Raw genomic sequence first — 22620 nt, 5'->3', positions numbered from 1 at the left:
CGTGTTGTCAACTTTATAAGTTTCTGCATATATAACCCTGATGTCTGTGGAGCTCTATGGTTGTTTTGGGAATGTAGTTTTTTTCAAGGCTCGATTTTCAAAAAAGCTGTCAAAGATGACAAAAACTTGACTGCTAATACTTTATTAAAGATTACATAGGACAATGCCAAGAAGAAGACTTTCCTTTAGAATGCATACATTTTGGATTGTAGTTTCTTAGTTAGGAAACTTGGGGAGAAAAATCTTGTTTTTTCCAAGTAACATTAAATCTGATAAAGGCTTTCGGTATTACAGGAAGTTGAATTACAAGTGCTTATTGGGATATAGAGATTAACTCATATTAAGCATAAATCGGTACTTTCCTGTGTGAAATTCTCTGTTATACAAATTGATCTTCACACCTTCTTGTCTCAGGACTGTTCTCGCCCTCCCACCACCTTGTTCACCACACTGTCCACCAAAACACCCAGCAGGTCACCCTCAGCCAATGAGATTCCTGAATCATTGGGGGAGTTGTGCTGATTGGCTTCTTGCTGTGACAAGGTTGACGTTGAAATCGCGTTTACGTTATTGCTCAACCCGCTGTTGCTAACATTGTAGGCTGCATGGTTACTATAATTACTGTGACCTGTACTGGTGCAGAGACTTCCTGTTGTGCCAGTGCTGTTGGTGCTCGGTCCATTAATGCTGCTAGAGCTGCTGGTGGGATTACTGGGATTTGCTGTCACAGTGCGAGAAGGAGGGGTAAAGGAGAACACCCTTTCTGCTCCACTACCTCCAGTGCGAGCGCTGGGGGGTCCAGGCTGGTTCTCTGGTAAGGAGAGCGGGTCTAGAGTAAGACAGGGAGGTGGAGGACGGCGAGACAATAGTCCATGTCCAGGTCTGAGTTTGGATATTGGGCAAAGTTCAGGTGGGGGGTCTGGAAAGGAGAAAGTGGGGGCACGTGGGACCTCTCCCTCTTCACTCAGCCAGGGGAAGGCAGACGATGGCGGTGGGGGGAATTGGTTGGGGGTGTCAGGAGGCAGTAACTGCGAGCCTACCATCGGTGGAGCGAGGGAGCTGCAGCTGCGATTCCACTCATTCTGAGGTCGCCGAGACGGCCGTGGGCGGGGCACGGCAGGGGGCACGCAGTGAATCGGTGTTTGCGGACAGCTGTAGAAGCCCGACCTCTCATACAGGGGCATGGTGGAGAAGGTGTAGTCTGGGTCTCGCTCTTGGGGACCTTTACTTGGAGTTGATGGTGCTTCTGGGGGCAGGTACAGAGGGAAGCGGCTTAGTGGTGCTCCAGGGCGCCGGCGCAGCAGAGGGACTCGGGAAGACCGAGGAAAGTTAGGAGGCTGGACACCGAGAAGGCGACCTAACCCTCCAATCAGCGGGGTGGAGTGGTTGGCTTCCTCGTTCTCCTTGATTTGCTCTAAATTGGACTGAAACTCCATGTCCTCCTTTGGAACACTAGGTTGGAATAATAGATGGTAATGACATGATTACCTGTAGAATTTAAGGATGGTATAACACAAAATGAAAGGCAAAGCGAACCTGATATCGAGGGCTGAGCCCATGAACGAAGGTTTGCGGTGGTCGGCACTTGCAGCGGTATAGGGGGGCTGAGGTTCGGACTCATTCCAGTACATATCCCTCTCAACCAGTGGTAGGCTGTCGTACATCTCATCCACAGACAGCAAGGACACCTGAAACAAAACACCAATTGGAAGCAGGCAGCTTCTGTGGTTGGTAATAAAGAGACTAACATTTTGGTTTGAATCCAAACCTGCAAATTGCGATCGACAAGCCAGTTGGTTTCAAAGTCGTCGTCATCCTCACCAAAAGGATTTATGAGTTGTTCAGCCACCTGAGACCATAAACAGGACAGAAACGCACACACACACACACACACACACACACACACACACACACACACACACACACACACACACACACACACACACACACACACACACACACACACACACACACACACACACACACACACACACACACACACACACACACACACAGCTCAGAGATGCACACTAGTGAAAATGCCACCATACTGTTCCACCCGTCATCCGCCCATCCACTGTGGACCATCCTCTGTGGACCTACACCTCCAAGCCTACCAGTATCAACCCCCCATCTATCCACGGGCTGTGGACCTTATCCTCAAAGCTCACCAGTATCATCCCTCATCTATGCATCGGCTGGGGTCCTGCTTCTTCTCTTCCTCCGTGCCGCCATACAGCTGTAATTGTGCCTTGAATTTACCAACTACTTGATGGGAAACATGTATCAAAGGCAACAACCCCAATCATCTAACCATAACCATACTGACACTGACTCTATCTGCCACTCTCTCTCTGTCTCTCTTTCTCTTACCCTGTTCTTATCTTCCTTTTATTTCTTTTCCACCCAACTGTTCAAGGCAAATGGCTGCCCAAAAGAGTCTAGGTCCTGCCTGGAATTTCTTCCTCATCGAGGGAGTTTTTCCCCGCCACTGTTGCTTATGCTTGCTCTGGAGGGTTCAGTTGGGTTTCTCTGTTAAAGCGCTTTGAAATGTGTTGTCATAATTAAGCGCTATATAAATAAAACTCGAATGACATGATTGAAATAACACCAGAATTAGAATACATATCTGCAGTTCATCACCTTCAGCCAACCAACGTAGAAAAAAAACTGTAGTAGGGTGAAAACAGGCAGGTAGAAGTCCACGTCGTGACCGGGGTAACCCTGAGCTGGATCCAAGAACTGACGACCAATCAGACATGCCAGGAAGAAGCTGTAGACCGCCACTGTCACCACCTGGTCGAAAGACATCAGTGGAGTTTGCAGGTGTTTTATAGCTACTTCTGAGAAATTGTCTCCTGTAAGGTGTTCAAATTACTTCTTTGATCACATTTTATTCAGATTAAATCAGTTCATAATTTCAGATAAAACTACATGAGATAAAACTACAAACTACAAGCGCCCTACTATTAGCTCAGTGTCACCATCATCAGTGGGGTTATTTATTGCAAATTTGTTGTGCAGCTAACACTTGTACGATTTTGCAGTTCTAGTGCAGTAAATGAACAAAACCTGTGTATAGACAAGGGGCAGGCTGATCCAGTCATAACCATACAGCTTCATACACTTTGCTCGTAAACTATTCAATTCCTGGACAGACAGAAAAAAAAGATGGACAGCCAACACAGACTTAAAAAATGAAGACGTTCATACTAGCTTGACCTGCAGAGAAATAATATATGCATGCCTACTGTAAGGATGGCAGTTAGAGCCACGTCGTTGTTGATGCGGCCCTCAGTACGAGCCCTCATAGCCAGGCTGACGAACCACATGCATGGAACCCAGAACTTGTTGTGAGGAGAGGGCAAGTCCTCGAGGTGTCTCAACTCCTCAGATGTCATCAAACCTGAGAAACAGGCCACAGTCCTGATGTTTGATGAGTTGGAAGGTTGCTTGTCCAAAACCAACACCTCATACAGCTTCTTTATGATGTTTAACTAGTAGGGAGCCAGTAGCTTTAGATGTAGCTGTGCTGTATCAGCATCAGCAGAAATGTGCTGGACCATCACATCATACCTGCTTGCACCAGATGCTCCATGGTGGGAAACCTCTTATAGACCGCAGTGCTGATGGACCGGTAGATGAGCACACCAGAGAGGTTAGCGTATCGCATCAGGGTCCGCCGTGTCAGTCTGGAGGCCTCGTCTGCTCCTCGGACATGACCGCCCACTAATGCTGCCAAGCGGTCTGGCCAGGGGACGTTCTCAAATTGGCCCCACCAACGGGACACGACCAAGGTGACATAGAAACCTGGTAAAGAGTAAGGTATTCATTGCACTTGTGACAGTTTCCAGACACATGGACTCATTGACATCCATCGTCAGCTCACCCAGAACAAACGACACAGGGATGAGCTCTGCATAGCGGTCGCAGTATATCGACAGCTTCTCAAACACCCTCCTCTGGTCGTCATTTAACACAAACCTGATGGGGGAAACACAGGATACATTTGAAACGGAAGGAGGGAAGACTTGCAGTCTGAATTTACACAATACTCTCTGGGTCTTCACTTTGGAAGATGTAGTTTCATAATGTGTTGTCCTGTTGTAACAATAAAGTGCACAGTTTCTTATCATAAATTGAACAGTTTCTTCATTTTAGAAGACCCTCCTTGTGTCAAAGAAAAAGATTCAGTCCGGCTGATCAGACTTGCTGCGTCGCAGTGATGAACAATTGATTTAAATATGGTAAAAAGGTACAACAAATCACAAGCAAAGTAACACAGAACTTAGAGTAAATATAACAAATGTGTTCAAACACAATAAATCTCTGATATACCTCTCCTCACATCACACATCCGTTTATTTTTATTGTCAATAGCATTTGCTAAAACAAAGAAGACAGCAACCATATATTTATCAATATTTAGAGACCTTTACTGGCAGACGCCAGATACTATGTCAAATAAATACTGTTAAATATTATGGAATAATAATTAATATCACCACATGATATTATCACAAACATTAAAACACAGGTTCACCACAAACAAGCGTTATTTATATCTATTTTATGGTTTGTCCACCAGAGAGCACCAACATGTTTTTTAAAAGGTAGAATATCCCGCATACTCAATATACTTTTTGGAATTCTATATTGACTATATTTTAGGTAGAAGCTAAATACCTATATTAGATTAGAAAAATTCTGAAATAGCTTTATGAGCTTTAAACCCTGTCATGAATCAGGGTCCATTCATTCAAGACCTGAAGGATTACTGGTGGAGTTACTGTGTTTTCTTAAGAAGTACCGATAGACGACGCTGAAGAAGTAGTAGAGCAGCGTGAAGATGAGGAGCTCTCTGTAGAGCAGCTTATAGATGCCACCCTTCCATCGCAGGAGAAGGCCAAAGAAGGTCCCCAGACCTGCGTCAGCAACCCTGCGAGAGTACGTGACCGTCATCACGGCTGTGAGGGTGTCATGAAGGAAACCAGTGATTCTCTGGTGTCTGACCGAGCTCACCGTCAGCCCCTGGCCGGGATGTCATGAGGCTAGTTTGGTCACATCTGAAATAATGAAACAACACAGGCAGTCATGTTAAACAAGTTCTCTCTGTTTAGTTGGGTTTATACATCTGCTCAGTCCCTCATGAAGAGGATGTCCACACACTAGAATCTTAAAAAAAACAATAATCATCCTTATTTAGCAAAATCTGCAATACACCACTGCATCTGAAAAGGGTAACATCAGATGATCAATACTCCAGACTGGAGCAGGCTCTAATGCTGTGATTGATCACTTACCAGACAAGGTTTCACTGTCTGTCCTTCTTACTCGCCGTGGCTGGAGATGTGTGGAGGCAGCGTCTGTGGAAAAGAGAGCAGGAGACTCCTACACCTCCGGTCACCTGATGTGTTAATCTGTTTCCACAACAAGGCTGTATTGTGAAGCCGGAACCTGTTAATCTGAAGGACCCACACAATCACCAATGGTTACTGGTTAAAGATATTGAATTAAGATTTTGGAAAAATGGCCACCATCAGCAACTTTCCTTATTGCTGACGTCACAGATTCCACCTTCGTCAAGAAAACAGATGCTTTTCGTACGGTCTCAAGTCAGGATGTCAACTGATTGTCAGTGATCTGTCAGTGCATGGAAAGTTGTGAATCAGGTGAAACTGTGTCACGCCCTCTGCTGGTAGAAATGTACATATCCGGGCTCTGACTGGCCAGGAGGTGGGTGATTAACCCTTCCTGTCCAACCAGGAGACCAACCACAAGGCGAGGCTGACTGCAGCCTGTTCAACTCTCATTCCTCACATTCTCAAAGCAACATTTGTCTTTGATTTTGATGTCAGTGATCAGGAATAAGTTTGAACACTTTGGTGAGTACCTTCTGCATGTTTCCACCATGGAGTCATCCTGGATGAGTGTAAGCCTACCAGGTGTGTTGTACTTGAATGATACTAGATAACTAAGATAAAGGAATTCCTACAACGTGACTACCTGCAAAGAAAACAGTCTGACGTCCTCTAGCTCTGCAATAATCAGAGCAGGAAGAGGCAAGTGAGTTATAGTTTAAACAAAGTAGAGGTCACAGCTCGTCCTCTGGTGGCTGGAACACTCAAACTTTCTCTCCTGTGTTACAGGCATTTGACATCCACAAGTGCTGGAATCTTTGTATAACAGAAAAGACACAGAGTGCAGCGTTAGTGGAGCCATTGAGTTGTTTCTACTGCATCAGGGACAAATGGATACTTTTGAGGGAATTCACAGTGTCCACATTTCCTCTTCTCCACCGTCTTCAACAACAGTCAGCCCAGGATATGAAGTCCTCAAACAAGGGGCATCAGGAATAGCAGTGTATTCCTCAGCTGTATTTTTTGGCACACCTGATGTTCTTGGAGTCGGACACCAGTCTAGGAGGAAAACGGAGAAGGAAAGCTGTGTTGTTGGCCGGTAAGAGTCAAAATCAGTATGAGTCAGATTTCACCTGTGTGGAGCAAACATGATGGCTGTTATTTAGATGTTTCTGTGGTTTACTAAAAACTGTCATTTTTTTATGGATATCAGTTAATTTTCCACTAGTATTTAACAACAAGCATATAAACATTTGGGTCTCTATTGGATTACAAGTTTAGGACAATCCCTCGTGATTAGACGTGAAGACTTTTCCCTTTATCACATATTCAAAGAACACCCAAATGTAGTGCAGCAGCAGCAACAGTGCACCAAATGTTTCAGCTGCAGGTTCAGATCAGCATTGTAAGATTAGTCTTTGTCTTTAATAGAGAGAACAACAGAGAGCCAACAGGAAATGAGAGAAAAGAGAGACTGGGGGAGACAAGCACCAAAGATTTTTGCCAAGCTGCCTACTGATCTGCTTTAGTCCGGCCCTGATTCTTAAATAATTAGTTGCAAACAAATGAAAGGAATGAAGCGTCCACCTGACGGCTGATGCAGTACCTTGAACCCTGTCTTTAAGATGGACCTCAGGATTAGGCTTACGTATTCATAACTGTGCTTGATTAAATGACCTCTGAGCAAATCTGGATCAGGTGCCTGTATGTCAGACAGAACATAATACTCACGTGTAAATGGGTCTTTAAAAAGGCCACTAACTTGTTTTAGGATACTCTATTGGTTTAGTTGTTTTTTAAAAATTATTTAAGGATGCTCGGAATATAATTCCAATGTGCGGAAAAATGTTGGGCATAATCAGCTAACCATATGAGGTGATAGGCTAGTAAATAAAAAATAACCTTGTTACTATAACACAGTAATACAGTGGATTGTAAGTTTACTCGAGTACTGTAGTTTATTACATTTATGGTGGACCATTTTGAGTACCTTAGTATTACTTATTCATCTATTCTACAATATTTTGTAGGCAAGTATTTTACTTTTTACCTCAGTACATGTTGTCAGAACTTGTGTTTTAAATTATTAATACAAAATATAAATCAACTTTTAAATATTATTATGTGGAATGAAGGAAATAAAATGATGCCCTTATCCCAGCTGCAGTATTTACAGGAATGCATCGATAAATAGAATGGTTCTCAGTAGAGCACGTTCCTGTGCCAAAGGACCAGAAGTTCCCTCTAAGTCACGTGTCAAACTCAAGGCCCGGGGGCCAAATGCTGCCCACCACATCATTTTATGTGGCCCGCCAGAGCATAAAACATCAGAGTGTCTCAAAATAGATAGCTCAAAAGTGTACTACATTTCCCACAATGTTGTAATTAAGCTCATTTTCACGCAAACAAAGTTTGTGTGAAACAAAGTTAATGTCCTAACTGGTGTTTGATGTTATTTTTCTTTATTCTCTTGCATAGTTTGATCCTTGATTGATGGAGTTCTGTGGGTTTCATAACCTGACATATTAAAATAATTTATAACAGAGAAACAATTGAACATATTTTCACTGTGCAACTGTAATATTTACAACTTGAATAAGTAGCAAATTCAGATTTATTATTTATTGTTATTTAACATTAAACAATAGTCACATTTATTTTACATTACATTGAGTTACATTTCTAAGTTACATCTGGCCCGTTGATTACATCCATTATGTTGATGTGACCCTCGGTGAAAATGAGTTTGACACCCCTGGTCCAAGTCATTCAGACCGCTGGTACCCATCTGGGTCACCAGTCTCAGGTCCTCACTAGAGAAGGTTTTAGGTTTCCTGTCCTGTTTGTATCTGTACAGCTGCAGGGGAAAGACTAACCCCTGTGAAATCACATTTAAAACTGGTAAATCCGGATTTTTATTAAGGTCCACACAGAAAACGAACCTTATAACTCCATCCATACTAACCACTTGATATAGGTCTACATGCTTTTTTAAAATCAAGATTCATGCATGTTGTGAGACAAGAAATAAATAAATAAAAATAAAAAAAATATCAGCCCCTCAGAATTGGATCTGGCTCAATATCCATTCTAGCAGCACATCTGAAGTAAATCCAGCCTGAGATGAATCCGTTCAGGAACATTGTGTGACTGTGAACTGGGTCACGACAGAATGAGGACTTTTATCATGACAAAGACTTTTTTAAAGCTGTGAGGGAATGTTTTTCCACTGCTGTGTAGTTTGCACAACCTGTGATGCTGGTTCTGTAGCAGTTCTGTTCAGACTGAGTGGGTCAGAACCAGTTGAAGGGAGGGGGGGTGGTGGTTGCAGGGTCCTGGGGTGGGAGGGAAGTCACGTGACCAGAGAGGGAGGCAAGAGATGAAGAAGAGAAATCCTCATTCTTGTTTTGCCTACGTCAGCGTCCGCATTCCTGCGCCAGAAGCCGGCTGTGATTAGTTCAAGTGAAACTCGCTAAAGTGACTTCGGTGAAGTCAGTGATTTATTCCACAGCTGGTGGAAACTCGACAGACGCTCCGTTGATCAGCGGTCCTGGACCCCGACAGGGTAAGGGCGGGACCTGGGTGGAGATTTTATTCATGATAAAAGTTTTTAGTATGACTGTAAACTATCAACTAGTAGCTTGTTAAAATAGGTAACGACGGTGTTTGACACCCCAGTGGAAAAAAAACACCACGTTGCTGATGCGGTGTGAGAATAAAGTGAGGTCCGCGTCGCTCCGGGGTCTGAGGCTCAGAAATAAAACTAAAGCTCTAGCGGTAGAGTTGGAACATTAATCTCCATGTTGTTACACATAGTCCATCTGTTAATGTCTATGACAAACATTTTTTACTTAATATATATTATTGAACAGATTTTACATCCAAGAACCAGTCGTCATCCTTCGTGCTGAACGCAGCAGGGTGAAAACCGAACCGATCGGCATCAGCAGCCCCATTCTAGCGACCTGGATCCCGGTCATCACATGAGGCTTCACAGCGTTTAATTGTGTGTACAGGCAGTGTGGGCGTGTGGAATCTGGACATTGAACATTATTTGCAGACAATTTGTCTTAAATCCGACCAAATAAAATACTTTCAACCTAAACTCTGAAATATGCATTTGATTTTTTGTAGATAAAAGGATTAGGATCACTCCAAAGGGTCTGACTAACACAATATTCCCAGAATGATGAGTAATTGTTTCATCGGATGGTGACAGAACAAACTGCTGGTCAGCGTTTATGTTTGTAATTACAGCTTCGTGTTGATGGTAACATCTGTCTGACGTCTTAAATGTCTTATCTGTCGCTGAAAACTTTCGAGAAACCTTCAATAATTTATTTTTCAATGTATAATTTCCTTTCTTTTATTATTATGTTGTGTTGCTATTTTCATTTTTCTCTAAATTGACCTCATCTGTTGCATACGCTCAGCTGTTGTATGGCATTTCGGTGTAAATAAAGTTTGTTCAAATCGGACCCGGGCAATCCAGAGGCATCACAGCTGAGCTGGCTGCGTCGTGCCTGAACAAAATCCCAAAAGTCAGGGTTACCAAAAGTCAAAAATATAAAACATGTACTGGACTGATATTTTTTCTGTCAAAAGGGCTCATGATACATATAGAGTTGTGTTGCTGTTAATGACCTAAGACCACAGTACTGTAGGAACAGTACTGACTATATTTCCTCTTGTTCAGGTTGGTAGATCTGGATCCAGAGCCGGAGCTCAGGGGGGAGGTAGGGGGCCAGGCTGGGCCCCCCTCAGGTCCAGACCATGGAGGCCTTTCTCGGCTTCGTAGCTCCTCGCTGGAGATTAGAGAAAAAGAAATCCGAGAAAAGGGCTCTGAGATCCTTAGGGAACAGCTGGATGCTGCCAAGAAGGTGTTGTAACCTACTTAGTGCTGACGTACAATAGCACACAAAGCTTTGTGTAACCTGAAAAATGTTGACAATGCAAATGTCCTTCCTTCTTAAATGCGGTTGTAACATTTCTGGTAAATCTCAGGAACTGAAACTCAAGGACAAGGAGTGTGAGCGGCTGTCACAGGTCCGGACCCAGCTGGAACAGGAGCTGGAGGAGCTGACTGCCAGTTTGTTTGAGGTACGCAGCAGCTTCTCTGATGAGTAGGGATGTTCTTCATGAACAGTTTCCTTTTAAATACAAGTTTGTACGCAGAGGAATCGATTAACCTGAAAGAAGTCCCTCAGAAAACTACTGAAGTTTAATTTCTAACCATATAAAATCTCCAGTAATGTTTCTGTTAACAGAAGAACCTTGTTTATCACATTTTCTATTTATATCTTATGCAATGGATAAACATACATAAGTTATTAACATTTGTAATGAAACTCCGGGTGATATTAACATCATTTCGTTAAATAATAATAATTACAGAAACAAAAAGTTACCACAAAATAAAGAAAAAATAAAAGGGAAGAGAAGAACGCCAATGTGACAATGATGTGTCATTCATAACGAAGATGAAAATGCTCAGAGTCCAGTAGTAGTAGTAGTTAAAGTGGTATTATTATTATTATTATTATTATTATTATTATTATTATTATTATTATTATTATTATTATTATTATTATTATTAGTGGTAGTAGTTTTTTTCCTTTGCACCTTTAGTAAAATTTATAGCAGATTAAATTTTCCCATAAATGAATGGTTAAGAACTAAATCCTTATTTATAACCATGGTAAAGATACACAACATATACTGCTGAGAAAACTTGAACTTTGTGTTTATGTCACAACAGGAAGCTCACAAGATGGTACATGAAGCTAACGTCAAACAAGCAGTTGCAGAGAAGCAGCTGAAGGAGGCTCAAGGGAAGGTGCGTGAAGCTTTTCGTCTGTCTCTGTCATTCTCCTGCATCAATGATTTTCAACGGTGAAAGGACAGAAATACAGTTTTGGAAAATGTATTAATTCTCTCCCATGACTTCCTTATTTCTGAATTTGTTCTCTGTTTCACTCCCAGATCGATGTCTTGCAAGCAGAGGTGACGGCACTCAAGACTCTTGTGTTGACATCAACGCCTTCATCTCCGAATCGGCAGCTGCATCCACAGCTGCAGACCTCAGGGACCAGAGGAGCAGGAGGACATAACCGCATCAAGAGCACAAGTGGTACACCTTCATCCTCACTCAGAAAACTAGAGTCATCCTCAGTCTCCGTTCAGCCTGTGGCCAAAGAGGACAGAGAGGTAACCAGTAACATTAGTCTCTCCTCCTTTAACCATCAGGGTGTAATGTTTGACTCGACGCCTCATTCTCGTCTCTCTCTTTGAGCTGAGCTCTCACTGCTTTTCTCCTGTCAGCACTAACCTCCCCTGATTTGTTGTTCCTCCTCTCAGTCTCTAGTGCCCCCCCTCTCTCTCAGCCTGCTGCTCCTGCTCTCTTCTTTCTGATAGTCTACTTGGTCCCTGGCCATTCTGACCTTTGATCTTTACTGTCAGGAGTGCTGAGGGCTGAGACCTTGATGGCAGACAGGTAACTGCATGTTTGTGACCAGGAGATTTACCTGCTGGCAGGTGTCATTTTATGGGACAGCAGGTTTTTCCTTCCTCAGAGCACAAAGTGACAATAATTTAGTTTCTCTCTAGAGACGGATCATCAGTCTTCCTCTTCTTGGTTAAATTTCAGTCCAATACACATTATTTAAAGGTACTGCTCTTCAATATTGCTTTGAAACAGAATTTTTTTTTTTTTAGTGGAAAAAGTCTTATTTTTGACATATTTTCAATTGTAGGTGTTTCTGCGGCTTCTGTCTGGTTTGGTGAAGAGCTGGTTCTTTTAATATGAGATGTTTTACTGGAGAGCAGCAAAGCTGACTCAGCTCTTTTAACTGTTAGGATTCATTGAGACACGAATGGAGAAAAAAGTGCGCCACCTCTTTATGAAACCTTCATTAAAAAAAGCCTGAAGTTACTCTAAAGATGGCAATGTGAAAGCTAACACATTAGCAGGGTGTTAGCTTTCACCTCTCGTTTCTCTACTAAACTGTCCTTTAAATTACTCTTTTCTTTGCTCATTTGTGTTTCTTGTATTTTACAATTGTTGTTCACGAAGTTCTTAGCTAGCAATTTGTAAGCTGATCTTTATGTGTTTTTCTATTCATGTCAGTGACTTTAATGATAATTTTCAGTGAGTTTCGACTGTCAAAGTTAAAATCAATCATTTTCAAGCTAGAAAGTAAATAAATGTCTACCAGAGTCTTTGCTTTAGTCAGATTAAATAGATCTGTGCTCTGATGAGCCAGTTTAGCTGTGTCTATATAAAACTAATATTTATCTTGACACTTGAAGCCTCTGGTTAAACAGTGGGCTGTGAAGAGTTGGGGTTGTTGACTCATTAAACAGACTTCTTATCCAGAACTGTTCTCTGTTTGCAGATGGACTCTGTTCTGTATGCAGAATTTTTAATGTGGAAGGAGAATCCTTGTCTAGAGCGCTCCTCTGCCTTCCTGAGTCGCATCTACAGAGAGGACATCGGACCCTGCCTCTCCTTCACCAGATCTGAGGTCAGACTCTCACCATTCCTCTGCATTTGTTTTATTTAACTTCCTGAGGTTAACACTCTTGGTGTCTGTTCTCCACAGCTGTCACAACTGGTACAGAGCGCAGTGGAAAACAACTCTCTGACTATCGAGCCTGTGGCCATGTCAGCGTTACCGGTGGTCAAAGCCACAGCCGTAGAATGCGGCAGCACCAAGTGAGTTATCTCATTCACATGTGAACTCTCACTCTGCTTTCTCTTTCACCATTCACGGCTAAACAATGTTCAAGTCAATGAAAAATCCACTCTTATCCAGTTCCAGTTTACGCGTGACATTGTCCCTGAAGGTTTTACACCTCCTGGACTGAGAGTGGGTTTAATCACAAGTCTGAAAGGGGTTTAATCCATGGGCTCACTGCTATTCACCATCTGATTCAAACATCTTTTTCTTCCAGTGGCTTTAGAGCAGCAATAGAGACGTAAGTCCTCTCGGGAACCAATCACATGTTCAGATTTTCACTAACACAAATCAATGCCGCATGAGATGAGGTCTACCTATCCAGATGTCTGACAATTTGTCATAAATCTGTGACTCAATGATCTGCATGTATTGTGCATTAATGAAACCTCAAACTTTTTCCTCTTCTGCTGATTAACTTTGTCCGATGATACACTCCTCTCTTGTGTGTCCTCAGTTGTGTAGTCATTGTTCAAAGTCAGGATTTGTTATTTTATGCTGCACCTCCGATGTAACTCATGTTGGATGTGATAAAACACATCTTGTGGTTGTTATCTGAGCTGATGCTTCTCTGTTTGCAGAAAATGTGCGCTGAGTGGCATGTCGCGCCTCTGCAGACATCGCATCAAACTTGGTGACAAGGGAAGCTACTATTACATCTCTCCTTCCAGCCGAGCACGGGTAAGCTTAACTTTATGTCACTGATGTTACTGACAGTGCACACTCCTGTTACATGTGATCTTGTTTCATCTTTACAGATAACAGCTGTTTGTAATTTTTTTACTTATGTTCGCTACATCCAGCAGGGCCTGGTGAGGCAAGATGGTAAGCTAATGCTAACAAGCATTTGTGTCTTTATTCATTAACGTGGGATTTTTATTCTCATGGATTTGCTTTGCTTCCTTTGCTTCTCTTGCAAAGGTTTCAGTTTGGTGACTGACTTGTTGTGTCTGTCATTGTGTCTTTGTCCAGTGGAGCAGATGTTCTGGGAGGTGATGCGTCTCCGCAGAGAAATGACTGTGGCCAAGTTAGGTTTTTACGTCAGCGATCAGGGCTAGAAGAACTAAAGGTCCAACAAAATTCAAAAGGGCAGCATGACCCCAGGACCAGGATTATTTAAGATCCCAGGAAGGGTTAAACTTTGGCTTTAGTAACAGAGCTTGGACTGAATTATCGTACTGAAGTCAATCAACAAGGGAATGTGCCACTTTTATGCAATAAGATGAAGAAGTAAGAAAGGAGTAAATTAACATGCTGTACTGCAGGTCTCCAGTAATTCTCTGCACTGGTGAGGAGAACATCTATTTGACCCTCCCGGCTGGAGTACGTGTCATTACTCCAGTTAACACAATAGAATAAGTATCATGATTCAGACGTTAGCCTGAAGAAAAGACGAGCTCAGTGGAGGATGAACACACCCTAGACATTAGTTGTCTCTTACCTCAAGTATTATATTGGTATAAAATATATATAGCTCCATAGTGAGATTGACAATATCCGTATAGTTAATTCAGAAAAATTAATTCAGAGTTTATTTCCGTATTTCACATAAATTCTGACTCGTCACACGACAGCCAATCGTTTCATAGCAGCAACATTCCTACTCTGCCTGTCGTAGAGGCTCCATGCAAAACACAAATCACAACTGTTTTTCAAGGTAGTAGCCTCACATTAGCTATACAGATACACACGTATACTGGTAATTAAAAAGTTATGACACACACTTTCAACGTAAGATGACAAATGACAAGCTTTAATACGACTGATTGTACAACTGTAATTATGTATGCCTGCTATGAGCAGCTTCCAGATTACTGTACAGTAAAAGCCATAAATAACTTTGCATGAATGAAGTACACAGCCATATTATGTGATGTCCAATGGTTATACCTCATAGTATAGCATTATTATTATTATTAATGGCCAATTTCTATATGAAATTGTCTTTTGAAGGTAAATATGAAGGATGTCTCGTTAGAAAGTGCAATATGTGTTTCATAACCTTCCTAAAGTCAGTGTACTGGTAATAAACTCTCTTCCAGTGTACACACTCCATTAAAGACAAGGAATTGTAGCCTGATTATATGACCTGTGTTCTGTGTGTGCTTTATAGGTCCTATTTGAACAAAACCTGACAAAGGAAAAATGGATGAGCTGGTTTGACCTGGATGTCAAGTCTTTTCATTCTGACGTTTAGGAGCAGTGAGTCATTGTACTGTAATTCTTTACTACCCAGGAAAGTATTGCATTTATTTCTGTCATGACGCTGATGTGGCTTTAGATTGAGGTCACTGACAGGAGCTGCCTGGTTCCAATGAGACACACATAGTTGTATAACAGGTTTGTGTGCCTGAATGAGGCTGAGGGAGACAGATCATATCCCATATCTCAGAGAACGTGCTGGTCAATTCTGTTTCAGGAACAGACATTCCAATAAGATTTTAGTTTCTGGATTGACTTTTAAAAGCTTGTTTTGTTTATGTAGCATCACCATAGATTACCAGCTTATTAATGGACCTCATTAAGTAGTTTGTAGTTTGGAAGTGACCATCATCAGACTGGTGATGTCAAACTGGTGACGTCAAACTCCTAATACAGACAAAGCTGCAAATAAGATTCAAATAAATAAATCAACTGACCAGTGTGGGTTTTTTTTTTTCTTTTAACTTTTCACCTGGCAACATCCAGCTCTGACTAACTCCTCTTTCCTGGGGAAACATCTGCAAGAGAGACATTTATTTATTTATTTAGGTCATGTTTTATGACAGAATATGTTGCCACTGTAGTCAAAAATCCATTGCGTTTGCTTAAAGTGGGTAAATGAATTTTAATTTTTAATTAAAAAATAAATAAAATAAAAATGAAAATTAAATGAAGACTGTCCACTAAATTACCTGCGATAGCAGAACATCAGCAGCAGCAGAGCAGCCACAGCACCGACCACGACGATCACCGCTGTAGCCACGGAGACGGCAGACAGCGGGGAGGGTTCTAGATCGTCACACACCAGCAGACAGACACACAAGTCAAGGACGTTTACTTACTATCTACAGTAGGTGTCTTAATAACATCACTAACTCATATGATAAATAAGTCACTTCATAGTTAAAGGGTTTTTCACCTAATAATCAAAGTCTTCACCAACCTGAGCAGATGAAGGAACCTGGTGTGTTGAAGCACTCCAGGCCCGGTGGGCAGAGAGAAAGCTGCTCCTCACATTCATTAATATCTATAACAAATCAATGAGGCGACTGACAATCATTACATGACATGAAGATATGATACTAAAGTGATTAAACTGATACAAATGGGAGAACATCAAGGGGTCTAGGTCAGGTTTGTTACCTTGACATGTTGAAGGGGTGGGGCTCCACTGCTGGCTGTTTGGATCACAGCTGACAGATGAAGCCCCCACCAGCCTGAAGCCAGAGTGACACCCATACAGAATCACAGAGTCACACAGCTGCAGGTATCCAGATTGAATCCTGGGTATTGGACCACAGCTGGGGTCTGGAAGAGAGTTCAGACTGGATGTGAAAACACAGCAGACGTGACATCACAGCCATGTATTTCCCCTTCCTTACCCGTGTCTGGTTCTTTCCATGGGGTGAGGTCGAGGGGGGGGATCAGCGGGTTCGAGCAAGCCAGCATGTCCTCCAGCCTCTCTGTGCGTGAGAACGGGTCAGCGGGGACCTGAGCGATGTGGCTGTTGTCACAAATGATGCGGGACAGAGAGACGGTGCGGAGGCGTCTCCTCTGGGGGCCGGTGAAGACTCCCTCCCTCTCCCACCAAAACCTCAGCAGACAAACACAATCACATTTCCCTTCTCGCGTCATAACGGTCACACTCTTACATCAACACGTAGGCGTACTTGTCTCCATCTCTCAACGCTTTGAACTGCTTTGATAGCAGGCAGGAGAGAAGCGGCCCGACCCGACCTCCGGGCAGGGGGGCCTCGGATATTGCCCCCACCCAGACATCAATGTTGTGAGGCGTCCCATAAAGAAGCTGGAATTTTTGAGCCAGAGTGACGTTATTGAGAATTTCAGCCAGTTCTGATGTGGTGGTGGGGACAGACAGGCTGCAGTACCTTCTCCAGGAGCCATACCCTGATGGGGGGACATGAGATAGATGGTAGTCAGCCTGAGGGCAGAAACACCCCTCAGCCAAACCCATTTGGGTACCTGTGATGTACTCAAACCATATTGAGACCCATCTTATGTGATTCATTAGTCTACTTTTGGTATTTATAGTATTAGCCTACATGGAGAACATGTTGGCTAACAACCAGCTGAAAGTGGGTCTGTCCCATTGTTACCACAACACTGAGCCTGATGAGAGCTCCACCCAGTTGACCTGAGCCAGAAATAACTGTGGGTGTGGGTGTCATCTGAAAAATTTACTTCAGGGATTTAAAAGGCACCACTTTCTTTCTGACCCAATGTGATGAAAACTTTTCTCTTTAGATTATTATTATTATTATTATTATTATTATTATTATTATTATTATTATTTGTACATTTATTTGTAGGGCAGGTTTTGTGAAAATCCTTCACAGGTTTATTCATGCTTCACTGATTTACGGGCGAAGCCTTGGATGTGCCCAGTGAGATACCTTCATCCTAATGATTAAATTCACCAGCCCCCACAAGAAGCATGAAAAATGACATCTGAAGGAATGCTGGATCACGGGCAACATGACCGGAATTGTACTGCAGGCCAGCTGAAGCCAGGGCCGTTCACCAGTAGCAAGGGGGGGCGGTGAGTGCTCACCATTCCACACTAATGATGTTCCAGCAGTCACACACAGATAGAGGAAGGAAGACAGCCCTAACAGACGCTATATCTTAGAGACATCACTACCACTGTTGACGGTGAGCATGAAGTGACACAGTGACCCTAAACTGTTTCAAGCTAGTACCTGGCAGTCCGTGATCCCGGCCCCTCTGAAGGTTAAGGGCCCCGAGGTCTAGAGGCATCCCTCCCTGCGCCTGAAACAACCTCTCCGTCAGCTCCTCCACCATCATCTGATCTGGAGTCTGCAGCTTGGCTGGAGACAGCAGGAGACCACGCAGCACTGGGTCGATACCTCCTGGTGTTCCACGAGGAACGACGACACGAGCATTGAGGATATCGCCCGTCACACCCGTGTTGTGTTTCACATTGTTGTTATTTACCTTCCTGCACAACCCTCCAGGAAGCAAACAGCGAACGATGCAGAGGCAGAGGGGGATGTTGGGAATTAGTGGTGTATCCCGGTCCCAGTCTGGTCACCACTGGCTGCACGGTGACGTGGGCAAAACGAAAGGCAGCAGCCGCAAAGATGTTAGCGACGCTGGGATCCGCCTCAGGATCGTAGCCCTCGTAGGGAGGCATGAGGTGAGACATGGCATCAGCACCAAGGATCCGTGGTAGATAGTGGTCCCAAGTTAGGATCTGGAAAGTTAAAGCAAGTACATCAGTGTGTTGGGGGATGCTCTTGTAGGTAAAAGTGAATGCATATCTGTCTGAAGCTGCAGGTGATACCTGGTGAACAGCTCCAGTGATCTTTCGAGCCTCCTGATAAAGGGTGTCCGGGCTCCAATGAGGGTTGAGCAGGTGCAGCTCTTTCACCAGGCGGTTGTGTTCTCTCAGAAATAGCGTGTGCAGTGCAATCATCCCCAGATGCTCATTGGCTCTGGAGTCACCTGCGGCATTTGAGAGATGATCAATGCGGAATCCTGCAGAGGGCTCACGTCTCAGTGGATAGAGTCACTCACCAGCCTGAAAGCAGAATGAGTTGTTGTCCTGTCGTTGGGATCTGTCTACTGTCACCCCTGAGGCGGTGGAGTTTCTAGGGCCGCAGGGGTCCAGGTGGGCCTGCAGCCGTGGCAGGTAGGGCATGTAAGGCAGCCCCTGGTCGGTGTGCTGGGAGTTGAGGGCCATTGAGCCCAGAGGACAGGAGAGGTTTCTCAGAACCGAGGCCAGACTGGCAGAGCTGCCGTACACCATACTGGCATCTACAAAGGAGGTGATCGCGTTGAGCTGCTCACGGTGGCGACGAGACAGTCCTCCAGGAACACAACTGGGAGCGGAGCGGAAGAATGGCATGCAATCCTGGATGCCGCTGCGAGGATCGGAGAGAGGGATCTGAGAAGAGCTGACATTCATGAGATGGAGCTCAGAAAGGAAGGCCTCTTGTGATGAAGGAGATGTGATCACAATGGTCACAAACAACAGTGACTGGTGTCTCAAGCTGACAGAGGATAAATACAGCAATAGAGAGGAGTACCAAAAACTACAAGAGTGTGGGAAGAGACTATATGTGAAGATATACTGTGGTAACGGCAGGATTAATCCTGTGTAATCCAGATGAATGATGGAGATGATTAATTTGTGCAGGAGTTTTTTGATGTTGTTTTGATTCCTGCCACTACCAAAGAGATGAAAACCTACGCTGTAGTATTTGATTCCCACAAATGAGAAGTTATTTCTTTGGGGGGGGATCTGTCCTTGGTTTGTTCTCTTGGTTGGTTGCTTGTTTCATTATTAACTCAGAAAACCCTGCCAAAGTGCTGCCAGAGAACATACATTCATTATACATTTTAATATTTACAACAATCTGCCCATGTACTTCCAACTGCTTGAATCAGCAGTCAGATTTGAACTTTTCTTGTTTACATTTGTGACCACCCCTCCAGCAAATATTAACTGAGTATCAAAACTATTAAAACTGAAAAACCAGATTTTTTTCAGAAGCATGTGTCAGACCATTGGTTACTTGCGGACATGAAGAGTCACAAGATGACCAAGATGATTAATAAAAAAATAGCATTCTAGTTTCACTATTTTTATTGCGTATAGTGTTGTAAATGAAGGATTTTGTTTAAATCACGCTACACAATGTGGATGCAGCTCACAGACAACATGCAACCTGTAGTCATGGCTTTGTTTTGAGAGAATACAACCAGTCCCGGAAGCAAAGCTCAGAGGCGAGTTGTGGTAAAGTTTTCATTTACCATCCAGAAGATTAGTGTATGGTATCGTGCGTCATTTGTGGAGAAGTAAAAGGATATGTGTTGTAATTTTACACAGAATACAGAGTGATGGAAGAAGACAGTAAAACAAAGCTCAGCGGGAAGCAGGTTGGATGCACCTGTATGGGGAAGCAGGGCGTGTCCCGACTGCAGGTGTGGGAGCAGTCGGCCCCCGTCCTGAAGGCAGCCGTGCTGGGGCTCTGAGGGGTCTGCACCATGTCGTGATCGATCCACTGGCCCCACTCCACCAGCAGGTGGGACAGAGTGGAGTCCAGAGAGATGTTGTAGTTGTGGGTGAACAGCACCTCCTGCGACACCCGTCTCACCTGCACACCAGACAAGAGAGGGATTGGAGCTCCTGGACCGGACGGGACGGGTGGGGAGCGCTGCTGCAGGACTCTTACTGGGGGGAGAGTGGCGTTGTGGTAGGTGTGCTCTGGGTCCCAGCCTCTGGGCATCCCCCATGCATCCTCGTACTCTGGAGGCAGCCAGCGGGAATACGGAATGTTTGCAGCCCCCCACCTGGGATGATGTCTAGAAAGGACAAGAACAGAGGTTTGAATAGACAACAGAAATATAGTTGAGCCCCTTTGGCTCCTGTTGCTGCACCAGCACTGACTTGTTGTTACACTCTCCACTGATGGATCGGTAGCGATCAAACAGACAACCAGAACCACAGATGGGTCTCTGAAGCTCAGCTGAGCAACCCGTCACCTGCAGCAGGTCCTCCATGTCAGCTTCACTCAGGAGGTCTATGGGAACAAGAACAACACAACACAGAAAAAACAGGCAAGCTTTATGTGGCTTGGAATGATTTGGTTGTTTCAGACAAACAAAAACAAGAAGAAAGAACAATTTGTGAGAAGACAACTCTCATGAAGCACAAACAACCAAAAACATGACCTACTGGTGGAGATAACAACACATCACCAACATATACAGAACATCAATATTGTGTGTAACAACACAAATAATGAGACTGAAAATCTTAAATTAAAGCAAATAAAGTGACACAAACTGGGTTTAAAGAATTGAAATCCATTCTAACAGGAGTAATTTAGTTTAGAAAACCGGTATATCACAATGTTTAACTTAACATTTTAGGTTTAGGCCTGGATAAACATTTATAAAATGTAGTTTTGCTGTGCTTGTGGGTACAGGTGTGTGTGTGTGTTGTGGTATATTGTTGTTCCATACCTTGAGGGTTGGGTTGCACCATAGAGTGAGTGTAGACCATCTCTCTGATCAGCTCCACTGTGTTGTCCAGAAGTTCTGCAGCCCAGATCTGAGTCCTGGTTGTGGCTTCGATGTGTTTAAAGTGGGCCAGCAGGTCGCTGGGTCTCAGGGAGCCTTCGGACAGAGACGTCTTCACCCTGCAGCAGTAGTGTCTGCGTTGTCAGCATCATCAACACACCCTGATGGAGCTGGACGCTGCAGCAGTGAAGCCTTACCTCTCACTGGTTCGGGCGTAAGCAGCATCTGTCAGTCGGATCGCCCTCTGAAGAGCCTCCGTCATGAACATAGATCCCAAATATGCAGTTCCTGAAACTACGGCGACGGAAACCTTAGATCTGCTCAGCGAGGTCCCTCAGCATGTTGCTTCATGGATAATAATAAAGACATCCTACCTGATGTGTTGTCAGATTTTCTGCTCAGTGAAACCTGCTCAGGGAAGGACAGCAGGACAATAACCAGTCCAAGAAGAGAGACGGACACCTGAAACCAGGACATGTCTGACTGAACAACTTTAATCTATGATTTAACTTCAAATAAATGAAACAGAAAATCACCATGAGTGTTGTGTCCATCTGCAACGTTAAGACTCCCTGCAGCCAGGAGTCAGTCCAGCTTTAGAAAACTAACCATAGTCCCTTAGCACTGACTGTGACTCATCTTGAAAGCCATCCGATTTGTGTGTGTGGGTCGGAGTGTGTTGGGATGAGTGTGTCGAAGCTGACATTTATACACTGGCAGCAGGACCAATAGGTATGTGCAGAATCCCTTTATCTGACCTCCTGGTGACAGAAACAGACATCAAACGCTGACTGGACTTACTGGCTGGACCGAACAGCCTCTCAAATCAAATTTACTTCTGCCCTCCAGCCCACGATGAAAAGCTTCTGTCATATTTGTATCATTTCGATTAAATGAAACAATTCCATCCATCCATTGGAGAGCAGAGGAAAGAAATGTGGACTATCCAAGCAACGCTAGCAGGAGAGTGGAGAGTGATGAAGAGCCAGGGGTGAGGATGACAGCATTAAGGTGAGACGGAAAGGTCACAAATGAATCCCTTCAGGAGTCGTGACTCAGAGTCCAGCTCCCTCAGCTCCTTCCCTTTGATGATCCAGGTGTGTGATACCATCAAATGAGTCATCGGTCCCATTTCATTCGGCTGTTATTAATATTACCTCTGTTGCCCCATATTACCCATAATCCCCCGATGTTCAAGACTTCAAATGTCAAAAACTTTGTTTTCAAAAAAGTAACAGGACCCAGTTCTGCCC

General features: G+C 43.8%; 3 protein-coding genes across 15 annotated transcripts; 1 reads left to right on the top strand and 2 right to left on the bottom strand.

Moving 5' to 3' along the window:
- Nucleotides 1-126: 126 nt before the first annotated feature.
- best1 (bestrophin 1) lies at nucleotides 127-5610 on the bottom strand. 2 transcript variants are annotated; one of them, XM_068313738.1, is made up of 10 exons: nucleotides 5304-5610; nucleotides 4811-5066; nucleotides 3890-3984; nucleotides 3577-3810; nucleotides 3252-3406; nucleotides 3073-3150; nucleotides 2644-2796; nucleotides 1769-1849; nucleotides 1537-1688; nucleotides 127-1452 (listed from the first exon to the last, which is right to left on the bottom strand). In XM_068313738.1, the coding sequence occupies exons 2-10, from the start codon at nucleotides 4960-4962 to the stop codon at nucleotides 411-413; spliced, it is 2142 nt and encodes a 713-aa protein (XP_068169839.1). In that variant the 5' UTR covers nucleotides 4963-5066; nucleotides 5304-5610; the 3' UTR covers nucleotides 127-410. The 2 variants fall into 2 exon arrangements, with proteins under 2 accessions (XP_068169839.1, XP_068169840.1); XM_068313739.1 differs by lacking the exon at nucleotides 3073-3150.
- Nucleotides 5611-5800: 190 nt separating this feature from the next.
- Nucleotides 5801-15391, top strand: rab3il1 (RAB3A interacting protein (rabin3)-like 1). 8 transcript variants are annotated; one of them, XM_068312752.1, is made up of 12 exons: nucleotides 5801-5885; nucleotides 6150-6459; nucleotides 10057-10240; nucleotides 10365-10460; nucleotides 11119-11196; nucleotides 11343-11567; nucleotides 12755-12883; nucleotides 12962-13074; nucleotides 13314-13337; nucleotides 13678-13777; nucleotides 13855-13921; nucleotides 14069-14356. In XM_068312752.1, exons 2-12 carry the CDS (start codon nucleotides 6251-6253, stop codon nucleotides 14152-14154), a joined length of 1311 nt encoding a protein of 436 aa, XP_068168853.1. In that variant the 5' UTR covers nucleotides 5801-5885; nucleotides 6150-6250; the 3' UTR covers nucleotides 14155-14356. The 8 variants fall into 8 exon arrangements, with proteins under 8 accessions (XP_068168853.1, XP_068168854.1, XP_068168856.1 ...); XM_068312753.1 differs by lacking the exon at nucleotides 5801-5885 and adding an exon at nucleotides 5959-6066; XM_068312755.1 differs by lacking the exon at nucleotides 5801-5885 and having other exon boundaries at nucleotides 6083-6459; nucleotides 13900-13921.
- Nucleotides 15392-15734: 343 nt separating this feature from the next.
- Nucleotides 15735-22028, bottom strand: epx (eosinophil peroxidase). Of its 5 annotated transcripts, XM_068312749.1 has the most exons (17): nucleotides 21904-22028; nucleotides 21742-21829; nucleotides 21565-21661; nucleotides 21311-21486; nucleotides 20733-20865; nucleotides 20518-20647; nucleotides 20233-20439; nucleotides 18857-19226; nucleotides 18624-18784; nucleotides 18275-18533; nucleotides 18019-18189; nucleotides 16969-17206; nucleotides 16681-16892; nucleotides 16442-16606; nucleotides 16242-16325; nucleotides 15991-16087; nucleotides 15735-15816 (listed from the first exon to the last, which is right to left on the bottom strand). In XM_068312749.1, exons 1-17 carry the CDS (start codon nucleotides 21919-21921, stop codon nucleotides 15759-15761), a joined length of 2664 nt encoding a protein of 887 aa, XP_068168850.1. In that variant the 5' UTR covers nucleotides 21922-22028; the 3' UTR covers nucleotides 15735-15758. The 5 variants fall into 5 exon arrangements, with proteins under 5 accessions (XP_068168850.1, XP_068168848.1, XP_068168847.1 ...); XM_068312747.1 differs by having other exon boundaries at nucleotides 20233-20647; XM_068312746.1 differs by having other exon boundaries at nucleotides 18275-18784.
- Nucleotides 22029-22620: the final 592 nt, after the last annotated feature.

Source organism: Antennarius striatus, chromosome 4 (genome assembly GCF_040054535.1).
Source record: "Antennarius striatus isolate MH-2024 chromosome 4, ASM4005453v1, whole genome shotgun sequence".
In the NCBI taxonomy this organism is placed as follows: Eukaryota; Metazoa; Chordata; class Actinopteri; order Lophiiformes; family Antennariidae; genus Antennarius; species Antennarius striatus.
Note: the sequence above shows the minus strand (reverse complement) of the source record. Positions and strands in the feature narration are given on the sequence as shown.

Coding starts and splice junctions, on each gene's coding strand:
- epx (XM_068312745.1), bottom strand. Junction 19,227..20,232: donor CGCCCTGCTTCCCCATACAG/GTGCATCCAACC, acceptor AGCTCTTCTCAG/ATCCCTCTCTCCGATCCTCG. Junction 16,088..16,241: donor AGGTTCCTTCATCTGCTCAG/GTTGGTGAAGAC, acceptor GTGACGATCTAG/AACCCTCCCCGCTGTCTGCC.
- best1 (XM_068313738.1), bottom strand. CDS start 4,962: ATGACGGTCACGTACTCTCGCAGGGTTGCTGACGCAGGTCTGGGGACC. Junction 1,689..1,768: donor TTGTCGATCGCAATTTGCAG/GTTTGGATTCAA, acceptor GTTTTGTTTCAG/GTGTCCTTGCTGTCTGTGGA. Junction 1,453..1,536: donor GGCTCAGCCCTCGATATCAG/GTTCGCTTTGCC, acceptor ATTCCAACCTAG/TGTTCCAAAGGAGGACATGG.
- rab3il1 (XM_068312752.1), top strand. CDS start 6,251: ATGGATACTTTTGAGGGAATTCACAGTGTCCACATTTCCTCTTCTCCA. Junction 10,461..11,118: donor TGACTGCCAGTTTGTTTGAG/GTACGCAGCAGC, acceptor ATGTCACAACAG/GAAGCTCACAAGATGGTACA. Junction 13,338..13,677: donor TTTAGAGCAGCAATAGAGAC/GTAAGTCCTCTC, acceptor CTCTGTTTGCAG/AAAATGTGCGCTGAGTGGCA.